Consider the following 12,960-nt stretch of genomic DNA (forward strand, 5'->3'; position numbering starts at 1 on the left):
CTGGCAAACAGATCTTAATCATCTGGAAATGAACAGTGGCGTCTCCTACCAGTTTACTTTAACATGCCGTAGCTTTTAAATGGAGATGGCTAATTTTTCCTGAGCATGTATATTTTTTGCCACTTTATGCTGCACAGTTCTCTATAGTGAGGTGTGTTTTTGCTGTTCTCCACAAAATGCTAGTGGGAGTGACTTAGCTGAAATTCCAAACATACGTGCTTTGCCCTCTTTGAAAGGGGTGCGGTCTCTCCAAACCTCAAAGTGCTGTAAGTAAAATACATCTGTTCTTAACACACTTTTGTATTCAGCTCCAGATTAACCAGTCGATCATTTTCTGCAACTCTTCTCAACGGGTTGAACTGCTAGCCAAAAAGATCTCCCAGCTGGGTTATTCCTGCTTTTATATCCATGCAAAAATGAGGCAGGTGAGTGAATTTGCTGGTTCTTCCCAGACTTTCACCTGCAAAGTGTCAGACTGTTGTCACTATCGTTGTGTCCTTTACCAGTGGGGAAAGTAGTTCTAGAAATGTGTGTCCTTGTTTAAGTACAGGAACTCCGGTCTGATTTAGGAATACCAAACTAAACTATGATAGGTTCACCTTTGGCAATTAATTAAAATGTGTTTTGTGTGATTCTGTCGATACACAGACGTGGAAATAATGATCGGTTCTATCTTTTTTTTTTTTTTTTTAACCTCCAGCCCTTGAGTTTTTCTGCTGCCCGTGTCTCAAGTCTCACTTTTCCTTTCGTCACCCAGCAAACACCATTAATAGTCTGGGAAAATACTCATAACAATATTATTGTGACACATGATTTTTAATTTATACTTTGACAATTGGATATAAAAAAACTGAGAACTTCATGAAACATGCCACTCGCTATGCTGATGAGTAATCTAAGCACTTCTTGGCGTGTAAATAAAGTACAACATGATCCTGTTTTTACTTCCATCAGTTAAATTTCAGTAAACATTTAATCAGTTTTTGAAGGTCTGGATTGGATCACTGACTGCTGCTTTTAATTTTTACAGTATAATGTAAGGCATATTTTTTGCATGCTAAGCTATAATTTATCTGTTTTGGCTGGTTGTCTCTGACTGCTTTCTTGGTGTTGACAAGATTGCGTTTGTGTCGGTTTAAAAATCAGAAATAAAATGCTGAGAACTTTGACAGAACTTTGCAAAGCATCAAAAAAAGCAGTACAACTGCATCGTCATCACAATGTAGTGAAAACTTAAGTTAGAGGAAAAACGTTGGATTATCATGAATCAGTTCATCTCTAAGCTATACAGCGAACAGTTTTTATTCCAAAAAATAATTTCCTTACAGGCTAGTAGTCAGTATATCTAGATTAAAAGTGCTTTTTGCCACTAACTTTCAGTTGGGAACACGTCATCCTAAAGACCTATGTGGTGAGACCCGATTTTGTTTCTGTTTTAGTCCTTGTATGTCATTCTGAAGCAAACCTGAAAAGCCACACAGATTCAGTCTTTAACCATTGACACGTTGGTACAGGAACTGATGTTGTTAAATTGACAGAACTCTCTTGGATGAACTCTTCAGTTAGTTCAAGCATCTTGCATTTGCTTAGCTTAAGGGGCACTATTAAGCTGGTTAATGTTTATCCACAGAGACTGCCTCGCTGCTTAAATCAGTACAGTTAAATGCTGTTACCAGAAAGTTAAACCGTACAAAGAAAGACTGATAATTTGAGATTTATGAAAGAAAATGCAACAAGTGCTTGGTAGTAAAAATTAATGTGTACATGTCCAGGTTTGTGTGTTTAGGTATTCCTACTTTGAGATGAGGGGTTTTGGCTTAAGTGGGGTTTAATTGTGAAATACACGCAATAGCTTGGGGGGAAAACCTGCTAATATACCATTTTTTTTTTCTTTATCAGGAGCATCGTAATCGTGTGTTCCACGATTTCCGAAATGGCTTATGCCGCAATCTTGTTTGCACTGGTGAGTATTCCTTTTGTTTTTGTTCATTATTTTTTTTCAATTTGTGATGGTGACAATGGGAATTGGATCACTTGGCTCATAGTTAGCTACAGCATCCAGCCCAGATGCAATTTGTCTACTTATATAATCAGTGAAGAAAATATTTGCCTTGGAGGACAGCATTTTCTTCTATTTCCCCCTTCCCCAACTTGTACGCATCATTAATGTAAGCTGTTACACGTATTTTTTGAGAGCTTACATGATATTTCAGGGAAACAGATTGAGACTGGCTGAATAAAGACAAAAGGTGATTTTTTTTATTTATTTTTTAATATTCCTTCTTTGCACAAAATAACAGATGGACTGTTTTGAGGTTTTCGTGATGGGTGTGTGATTCTGAACTGCATACCAATATGTTTGTTACACTGAGCCTTACTACTATTGTATTTGAGTGACTTAAGTAAGAATTGTTGCTATTCGTTTTGCATTTGACATAGGATAACACCTCTAGGAGCTGCTGACAAATATGCTTCCTTCTGCTGTCCTCTTTTGCCACTTCAATTACATTTTGTTATGTCCTTAAATATGTTGAGTTCTCGGCAATCTGTGGATGGTTTCACCATAAATTAAAAGTTTGTTAACTAATGGAGTGATCAAGTATCATAGCAAAATTAAGACTCGTTAATTAAAATAACTAGAGGGGTTCAGTCCTTGGACCGGTGCTGTTCAATGTTTTCACCAGTGACTTGGATGAGGGTGTGGAAAGCACTCTGTCCAAATCTGCAGATATCATCAAATTTATGGGGTAAAGTTAACACGCTAGAGGGTAGAGAATGAATCCCGGCGGATCTGGACAGGTGGGAAAAGTGGGCAGAACAGAATAGGATGCAGTTCAACAAGGATAAGTGCTAAGTCCTGCACCTAGGGAGAAGGAATCGCCAGCACGCTTATAAGTCCCTTCCGACCCTACTGACTATGAAACTATTAAGTGTGGGGGAGGACCTTCTCAGCAGCACAGCAGCGGAAAGGGATCTCGGAGTCATTGTTGACGCCAAGATGAACGTGAGACGCCGATGTGACGAAGCGATCGGTAAAGCTAACCACACTGTATCATGCATTAGCAGGTGCATGACAGACAGGTCCAGGTAGGTGATACTTCTCCTGTATGCGGCTTTGGTCAGGCTGCAGTTGGAGTACCGTGTCCAGTTTTGGGCACCACACTTCAAGAGGGATGTGGACAACCTTGAGAGGGTTCAGAGGAGGGCCACTTGTACAGTTAGGGGCCTGCAGGCAAAGCCCTGTGAGGAGAGCTTGAGGGCCCTGGATCTCTTCAGCCTCTTGATCGGAGCGCGGGGACGGGACGGCAAGGAATAGGAGATGCTCTGCTTACCAGGGCACCCCTTGGAGTAACTGGGAACAGGGGTCACAAACTGACGGAGAGCAGATTCAGGTTAGACATCAGGAAGAACTTCTTTACGGTAAGGGGTGCCAGAATCTGGAATGGGCTTCCAAGGGAGGAGGTGCTCTCCTGTACCTTGGGGGGGTCTTTAAGAGGAGGCCAGGGCTCTTTCCTGCCCAGGGCAGGGGTCAGAGTCTTTCTGCTACGGTCCCTTCTGACCCAAACGTCTATGAATCTAGGAATAGTGATGAATGTTTAGTTGAAGACCTTAATAAGCAGTTGCTGGTGTATCAGGAGTAAGTTGATGTAAAATTTCCTTTCTTAAGTGGCAAATGATTAGATTAAGTAATGTCACCTGAAATCTTTTCCTTTTAAATAAGCATTTAGAGGTGAGACCGGGCAGTGTCAAATAATTGCATGCGGCCTTTTACTTTAGCTGTACAATTTCATTGTTGACAATATTGTTTGCTGATGAGTGTTTTGGTCTAAGAATATTAACTTTGCAGCTCTTGAACGCAACAGAAGTAGAACAGAATGATTAAATAAGATAAAAAAACTAACTATTTAATCCTTCTGCCGCTATAAGTTAAACTACTTCATATTTAAGGGAGAGTTGGGGCTTGAAACTGATGCTTAGAATTGTTCAGGTATACAAAATGGCTGTGGTGTTGGTTTCTGTTCCCGATAAGAGGGCCTTCCAAAATGAGATGTAGAGAGTCAGCCTTCCGTTGGTTCTTAACAATGTTTTTCCCCATCCAGAAGTAGTGAAAAGACTTAACCGAGCTAAGTTCACAGTAGACCGTGGTCTCGGGTGACATTTGCCATCCAGTTTTTCAGGGAAACAAACGGTGTTAGGGGATCTTGTGTTTCAGCTAATATGGAAATGTCTTTCAGATCTGTTTACCCGAGGTATTGATATCCAAGCTGTGAATGTGGTGATAAACTTTGATTTTCCAAAGCTGGCAGAGACTTATCTCCATCGTATTGGCAGATCAGGTAAGGGGAAGGGGTCATTGTTTAGGAAAGGCATGTAAAGAAACATGATTAACTACTGCTGGATTCATTTCTACTTTTTTTTTGAGCTTTGTGAACATCATCTGCAAGCTGAAATCACGAGAAATGAGTAGATTTTCATATCGTAAAACAAATTGTTATGCAGCGCTTATTCAGTGGGGCGGGGGGAGGGGGCAACAAAGTAGATACTTTGTTGTTTAAAGCATCATTTTGGTGCATATAACAAAACCAGATTGAATGCCTACATTGCTGAAAGGTATCCAGAAACAGGGATTTGGCTTATTTGATTGAAATGTGCTCTTTTCTCTCGAAACCAGGGGCAATTTTCAGTGGCAGTGTTCCTTTAGGAAAACTGTACTTAAATAGCTCCGTCTGAGTGCGTTTTAAGTTGTTGTTTCGTGTGTCTCTGTCCGCAGATATCTCAGCATGAATGAATTTGAACCATTCTTAGCGAAGACAACTCGAGACTCAGTCTTTTCTAACTTAGCATTTCAGTTGCTAATTTTATTGGGGCTGGGGTGGGGGAAAGAGTAGGAAAAATGTGGATTTTTGCATTAGATTCCCCTTGTAGGATAGTTTTTTTAAACCAGTAGTGCTCAACCTTTTTGCCTTGCGAGCCAGATGAATGATGCCTGCTTGGTTCTTCTCGGGGCTGGATCTGGCCGGTAGGAGGGGGTGAGGGAAGCCTGGCCCTGATCTAGCTGTCCTGGGGAAGGGAGGTTTGGCCCAGCCCCAGTCTTGCTGCATGGGGTTTGGGAATTTGACAAAGCGGGAGAGGAGTGGGAATATTAATTGCTGCTGCTTCCATGCTGCCAAACTTTCTGACCAGCAGGGAGTCGCGTGGGCTGGATACCTCAATTCTGCGGGCCAGATGTGGCCCACGGGCCTGGGGTTGAGCATCCCTGGTTTAAACTGATGATTGTATTCAGTCACTCAACCTAAATTTACTCTAGGCTGTATGTGGAGCAAGAGTCTGAAAGGAGACTCTTCCACTGGGTAGCCTTTGTTGTTTTTTGATGTAGTGGGGTTTTTTTTCTCTCTTTAAAGTGGTATAAAAGTACAACAGTACCAGGGTGTGTAAAACTCAAAACTGCAAATGTACTTGAGGGTTTGGATTTACTAACTAGTGTAAAACTTCTTTTTATTATTGCTGCATTTATGATCTGTAGTCCGGTCACTTGGCGGCCTGTGGGCTCTGGCAGTAAACCTTTCACTACTTCTTTCTGTGAAGGTCGCTTTGGTCACCTTGGCCTGGCCATCAATTTGATCACCTATGATGATCGCTTCAACCTGAAAAGTATTGAGGAGCAATTGGGGACTGAAATCAAGCCCATCCCAAGCAACATTGACAAGAGCCTGTATGTGGCAGAGTACCACAGTGAACCTGTAGAAGATGAGAAACCTTAACCACGTGCGTATGTTACCTTTTGAGTACTGAATTGGGGTGAGTAAAGAGATGGAAGCAGGCAGGAGTTTGCTGGGTCAGTTCTACCTTGGCGCTCTTTCCCCTTCGTTATTTTGTTAGATCTTTTTAACTCGGTATGGTGAGCTCTTGACTCCTGGAGTAAGGGAGAAACTGAAGGGTGGCAGAGTTTGGCCTAGGGGCATATCTTTGAACTTGGAAATGAGGAAGGTGCTATGATAAAATGGAAGAATGTTCAGTGGATCAGCTCCTTAATACGTAAGCACTGTGTATGTGGGAGTTTAAAAACAAAGTAGCCTTTTCCCCCATGCTTCTTGCTTGGCAGTTGCTGACTCGTATCCTGTTTTACAAGATAAGAATTGCCCATGGTCGCAAGGAACACCTTGAATAAGGCAGTGATATAAACAGGGCTGTCTGTGGGATTTTGGACTCATTGCCATTTGTTCGTGCAGGAGTCCAGAGGCCCCAGTCAAGGTTAAGGCACCATAGTGTGTTTGATCTCTGTACAGATGTTCAGTAAGATAAATAGCTCATGTACATTAAGGCAGTATTGTGGATGAAATGGGAGAAAGGAGGGTGTAAAAAGCTGTGGTTTTTATACTGGCTATTGGGTCTCATTACCGGTTCATATCGACTTGTAAAATGGCTCTTCCCACCTCAGTCATCGTTGGTTTTTGGGGTTGTTTTTTTTGTTTTTTTTTAACACGAACTTACAGGTGCTATGCAGAGGTCAGTCGTGAGGAAAAGTCTGTGGCTTTGTGGCTCAGTTCAGGGAGGTGTTCCCTTAGCCTTTTCTGCACTTTTCCCCCCATTTATCCTTGAGGGAGAAAGTGGGAGGTGGACATTGGACATGGCTGCCCTCATTGGAGTAGAGGTTGAGAGGGCCATTTGCCAAGAGACTACCAAAAGGCAGGGTTGAAGGGATAGCCTCACATGTGAGAACAACACTCCTTGCAGAGAGAGAGATTTACAGCTGTAGTGTTAATGGGTTTCTGAGGAAGTGATGCTTTATTTCAGAGGCAAAAGCAGAGGAAGCTGTGGTAGTCCATGTAGGAGATGGACAGCCTGACCTTAGTATTTCAGCCACATTATGAAAGAAGATTTGGGCACTGTTTGAAGTGCCCAAAGCAAGGAAGAGGCAGGAGGCAAAGATAATCAGGATAGTAATGTGCGACAATTCTGGCAGCAATGAGAGAGAGGGGAGCATTTGAGGGAAGATTTAAGCTTGGGTTTGCAGCGCCAGCTACAACTTAAGCACTTTTTAATGGTTCAAATGAGCAGACTTCTGCTCCGAGGTGGATAAGATCCTCTCTCTGCTCTGTTCCAGGGGCATTTGATAAACCACTCCTCCCCACGAGTCAGAGCTAAGTGTGCGCGTTTGTCTGTAATTCACTTGCTGGCCACTTGAGGACTCTCCTTTCAACGAAAGAGAAATATGGAGGTCTTCTATGGCTGTTGTCAGGCTCCTGCTTAGGCTGCAGCCTTTCTGCTAACTGTGTTTTTGAGTAACCCTGCCCCCCCGTTTAGAAATCTGGTGTTCCTAGGTTATAACTTGGCAACATGCGCTTCCAAGGACTGTGCATGCTTGATTCCTTTCCCTTGCTTTTGGTACTGTACCCCTTTTTATGATGGAAATGCAGGGATAGAATTCAGAATGAAAGTAGATCTTGTTTCTGGGAGCAAGCCCAAGAATACTCATTAGCAGAAAAATGTTATCAGGGTCTGAAAGAACTTGTATCCTAGTTATTCTTGAAAGAGCTTAGGGGATGAAATGTTATGTGAATGAAAACACTTCATCACTGGCTTCCCCTCTGAAACTGAGGGGGGATCTGGTCAGAGGCCAAGCTTACATGTAGTCGTTGTCCAGCTAGCCTGAGCTGTCCTTGAAGGACAGTCGGATGCATGGTGATAGCTTCAACAACATTTATAGTGTAAGAACTAATTTTAAAAGTTTTTCAGAATGCCCCTGTAAGGGTGAGTGCTATAAGTCTACCAAAGAACTGTCATTTTGCTGTTGCGTGTAGTGTGACATTTAAATGCCATATGGGAAGGAGAAGACAGAGTGCTTTTAAAAATGAAAAATTAAAATCTGTTTTTGAAGCAATTTGGCCACAGTTGAATTAGCCAAATTTGGTTTTCTTTTCTTTTTAAGAGCAAGCTTGCTTTGCCATACATTAAGTTGCCGCCTGCATTTCCTGCTTATCATCCAGCAAGAGTGGTAATTTCCTGTTATGTCTGTTAGTTTGGAGATGTATAGCTTTATTTAGCATTATGCAATAATTGTGATGTCCTTGACATCTTTTAACACAAACTAAAGTGCTCAAAGTAGCTAGAAGTTTAAGGTTACTTTGTCAAAACTGGCTTGATCAGAGGTACTGTTAGAATACTGAATCCCTGAATTTTCTTCTGTTTTGAACACAACTTGGAGAAACTAACTGCGGGTTCCTTGTTCTTTAGGCTTTGATTACAAATGCCAGAAGCTGAAGCCCTTTGATCCGGATCTGTGACACATCATTTCTTTGGGGATATTCTTCTCTTCGTGGGTTTTTCTTCACCTTTTCTTTTTTGGGACTAAGAAGACTAAAGAGCTCAGCCTTTTTTTTTTCATTTTTTTAAAAAAATTTGGCAGCAAGGAAAAAAGACAAAAGAAGGAATATCTTTTTTTTGGTTTTTTTTCCCACTTGTTTGCACTGTGTGCTGATTGAACATTCGTTGCACTAACTGCTGGTTTTAATTTTTTTTTCCTTTGGGTGGGAGGGACAGCAAAGGAAGAAGAGAAACCCTGAAAAGAGAAGAATCTTGACGAATACAAGCTTGTCTACGATTTTCAAATTCTCCCAACAGCTGACTGAGTGCATTTCAACTTCTCCCTGGTTACTCATCTGTTTTTAAGCTAAAGAGCTTGTTACTTATTCGTGCAAAGTGCCTTATGCTATGAGACCATTCAGAATATCACCTTTCCGATGCAGCCCAAGGAATCGACAGCTATTTTTTGTTTCAGGTCAAAGTCCCCAACCCTTCCCCTTCCTTTTCCCCACAGTACTAAAGGCAGGACTAGGAGGTGAAAGTTATCAGTAATGTTTTTGTTTAACACTTTTTTTTTTTTTAATTGGAGGAGTTGATATGCAACTGCAGTTCACCCATACTGTAAATACATGTATTTAAAACAAAAAAAAAAAACAACTGAAAATCTGGGCTGATTAGGTGCAACATCATAGCTCCAGAAGGAAAGAGCAGCCTGTCATCTTTGCAGGAGCCATATGAAAAGCCCTTATGCTCTAGCAGAACACTAAAGACTGGTTTCTAAGTCTTCATTAGTAGTTACAGCACTTGATATGTAGACTTGTTTCAGAGCCATGGCCCTCTTTCCTCTGGTGCAATGTGTCCCATAGAAAATCGGATGTGTATACTTGTACAAACTTTGTAAATACGTTGTTTTTTTCTGTCTTGGGTTCATATATAACTTTTTTTTCTTTTTTGATGAAGGTTGCTGGGGTTAAAGGAATTAGATTGATTATGGAAGCAGCTAAAAATGAGAGGGGCTCAGTTTTCTGCAACACTAAACATTGAAAAGTGCTCTGACTCCGAAGGGCAGACCTCTACAAGTTACCCCTGTCAGGGTGGGTTTGCTCTGGTGCTTGCAACACTGTCCTATACTGCTTTCTTGGAAGAGATTACTTCTGGGGTTGAAAGGCCTCAAAGTCTGTAGCTCAACCTGTTTGAGATGCTCTTCAATTTCCCCCTTAGAAACTTCAGGAACTTTACCAAGCTCTGAAGGGGGCAAAGACCTGTGTTCCACCATGGCACGAGGGAAATCCTGCAGGTATCAGTGTTGTTGAGCAATACGTATAAGGCATGGATTTAGGTTTAAAAGAAACTATAAAAAAATACTTGCATAAACTGACAGTTCTGGAGCTCTGTGGGATTGATTCACCTCCTACAGCATTGTGCATACTCTGCCCAAAACAACCTTACATAGACTCTCGAGCAGGTAAGGGCAAAACCCCTTCTAACTTGTGAACGTCGAAGCTGCAGAAAGCTGCTTGACACTTCCTATGTTTTGGCACGAATTGCTGTCTGTCATTTTGCATTGTATATTGCTGGAAAATGCTTTATGGTTAAGTAGTGTTGCTTTAAATTGTGCCCCTCCCAACATGCTTGATGTTTGGCCTGATCTACAGGCAAAAGGAGTGAGACAAATCAAAACCAGTAAACTTTTTTTTTTTTTTATTCCCTTTTATCTTGTTCAACAACAGTTTTGCTAGGAGGCACCTGGAAGAAGGTGGTCCCTTTTTGCTCAGTCACACATTGTGTATACAAATGCTGCACTTGCACCATGCTTGCTTACCTGGATAATTAATCAACTTAATTTCTCCCCAGTTTGACTTTTTATAAAAAAGTGAAATTGTTTGGAAAAATATGGCAGATTTTTGAGTATCAGAAATAGACACAGGTGCCTCCTGGCAACAGCTTTCTCAAGGTGGAAAGACTTTTTTTTTTTTTTTGGTTTGGTTTTTTTTTTTTGTTCTGTTAATTTTTTGTCTACAGTGACTCCATAATAGTAGCAAAAGCTGCACTAAAGTACAAACTCAAGAGCTTGGTCACAGGCACTCTGTGATCCACATAACTGCATCCAACTGGCAGGTACTAAATGTAAACAAGTAATTTTGGGGTGCTTTTTGGGGGCGGGGGGAGGGAATTTGTGGGTGGTAATGTTGACCAAAAGTAAAATCTTGCTCTTGTACTGCAGCCAGTTTTTTTTTTTCTTTTCAATGAGACAGAGGGATCATTTTAGTGCAACAAAGATGAAAATGTGTAAATAAGTTTTGTATCCTGTGACAGGGCATGCACATATAACAAGAAAAAGGATAGCCATGCTGAGTCAAATGTGTGCTCTGCTTGGATTTGCGGCAGATCAGCCTGGTGCCATGCTTTGGTCCCTCTTGAAGCACAGAAATTTTTAAAATGGAAAGTATTACTTTAAACTTTGGCCTCTGATTGAGGATTGGCACTTAGCTAGACTGTTGGGGGCACCATTCTAAAGCGGCTTCTTCTCAAGGAAAGAAGCGATCTGATTCTGGTGCCAGTAGGCTATCTCTAGATGTATACGATCTTGCAAAAGGAAAGATGCTCCAACTGACTAGGTTAAATCCTAGTTGTTTTTTTTTTCTCCCCCCTTAAGTAATATATAAAATTAGACTTCCTTGGATTTCTTCTGGCTTACTGTAACAGATTACATGACAGACTTCATGTTTATCCATTGAATTGGAATGAGTCTCTGCTTTTGGTAATAAGCCCAACATAACATTTGCTCTGGCAGTGGTGATGTTCTTAATGGGCTGTTGAGCATTTTTTCATACATTAAAAAAAAAAAAAAAAAATCCTTCTAGGAGCCTAAAAGGCTAATGTCACCCTGCAAAACTGATACATTTATCTTCCAGTAGACATGGAGACATGCAATTCTTAAGCCTTTTGAAATATGACTAAAAAATCTAGATGGGTTTCTCAACATACGTTGTCCAGATGCACAGCGGTAGCTGGAGGGTTTTCCCCAAGGGGAGTGGGGTGGGTTGGTCTCAAATATTTTAATTTTCAGAATGAGATGGGAGCATCTTTCCTTCACCGTTTGCTTTGTGTCTATGTGGGTAAGAACTTGAAAGCTTGACACAGAAATTGCAAACATGTTTGTTTCAAACCATCTCATTCTGTTTAACTTTGTTCTTTGTTTTAGTGTGGGGAGGGGGAGGGTGTCTGCACCAAGGATTTAGAAATGCTTCAGTTGCTTATATTCCATCATTGATTGACACAGTGCAGGGATGAAGAGACCATCAATTTGCCTGTATTTTTGAAGTACGCAGACTTTTTTTGCCAGGAGTCCAGTTCCATTGGAATGATCTTTTGTTGGCCGTGGACTTGCTAATACTGCTCGTGCCAAGGAGCTTATTGATTCATGGGAACAGAGTGAACTGTGTCCTTGAATAGCGTTGCTGCCACTAACAATTTGGCTACATGTGGTCCAAACCAAGAGTGTTTGTATTGCCATGACCCTTTTACTCCAACTGTAAACCAAAATTTAACTGCACAATTAATGTGTGGTCTCTCAAGTGAAGAGTGCATGTCAGACAGCTGAGGAAAGAGAGGTGGCGGGAGTTTGCCTTGAGCTTTGCTCCCTCCACTTCTTTCTTTTGTTTTTAGCCTGGAGTATTTTCCTACTGGAAGCATTGTTAAATTCTAGTGTAGACAAAAGTGAGGGAGGGCTGGGTTGTGGGGTGGTGGGGAGGGATAGGTTTATTAAGATACAGGCTTCCTGTATTTTAACCAATAATTGTTGGGAAAGGGTGTTTGGAGAAATATAGGCAATATTCCCTTTATTGAAAGAAACAGGAACTTTTTCAAGCAAAAACAAAACAAAACACGTTTTTTGTTTTGTAATTCAAATGAGGCTTTATAAACCATTAGTCCCTAGTTAAAGGGGCTATATTCCACTGATAACAAGTGAACATGGACTAGAATTTGGAAACATTCAGGGGAGGGAGGGGGAAAAATTGGCTTTCTGTTTAATTGGCAATTGGCAAACTGTCCAGTGCAGCTCAGTTTTTGTTGAGAAAGTTTATCTCTGTATGTACTTATATGTGATGGAAGGCTGTGACTATGTGAGAGTTTTCACTGAGTTCATAAGAGTATAAGAAAGGTGAATGGTAAAATCCTGATTTTGTTAATAAAGCTCACTGGAACACCAGAATGGTGTTGGTGTCTGTCTTCTAACAGGTTTTTTGTGGTACTGAGTAAAAGGTTGGTTCTTTCCTCCTCCTATTCAAGATTTGTGTATTTGCTGCAACCCTGAGCATGTCAGTGCTTCAAAGTGGCATAAGTAAGAAGCAGTAATTTTCAACATATGTCAAAAGGGCATTACGAGCACAACAGTGACCTTGCAGCTGCAGCAAACAACAGCAAGTGGCCGCTGGAAGAGAGGTTTTGTCTTGTTGGCAGGGCTGCCCAGTGTTTGTGCTAACTTCAGCTGAACCTGCTAGATGGTCCGTACAGTCCATCTTGCATGAGTTCTGTTAGTGTTTCTTCATTTCAGATTTCAGTTGGCCTGGAACTTAACAATGCTTTGCATTATACAGACTTTTCAGTTACCCTCTGGAAAAAAAAAAATTAAACAGTGACACATTATAACTT

The 12,960-nt window shown here is 41.2% G+C and overlaps 1 protein-coding gene across 1 annotated transcript in view; it reads left to right on the forward strand.

Moving 5' to 3' along the window:
- The window catches only part of DDX6 (DEAD-box helicase 6), a 25,848-nt gene extending 13,331 nt beyond the window's left edge, over window positions 1–12,517 (forward strand). The window contains exons 9-13 of the mRNA XM_019510950.1: window positions 309–425; window positions 1,900–1,963; window positions 4,236–4,337; window positions 5,587–5,766; window positions 8,236–12,517. Coding sequence (XP_019366495.1) covers window positions 309–425; window positions 1,900–1,963; window positions 4,236–4,337; window positions 5,587–5,762 — 459 coding nt within the window. The 3' untranslated portion in view covers window positions 5,763–5,766; window positions 8,236–12,517. The remainder of the gene's footprint in view (window positions 1–308; window positions 426–1,899; window positions 1,964–4,235; window positions 4,338–5,586; window positions 5,767–8,235) is intronic.
- The last annotated feature ends 443 nt before the right edge of the window (window positions 12,518–12,960 follow it).

Source organism: Gavialis gangeticus, unplaced genomic scaffold (genome assembly GCF_001723915.1).
Source record: "Gavialis gangeticus isolate Ggan-Ray unplaced genomic scaffold, GavGan_comp1, whole genome shotgun sequence".
Classification (NCBI taxonomy): domain Eukaryota; kingdom Metazoa; phylum Chordata; order Crocodylia; family Gavialidae; genus Gavialis; species Gavialis gangeticus.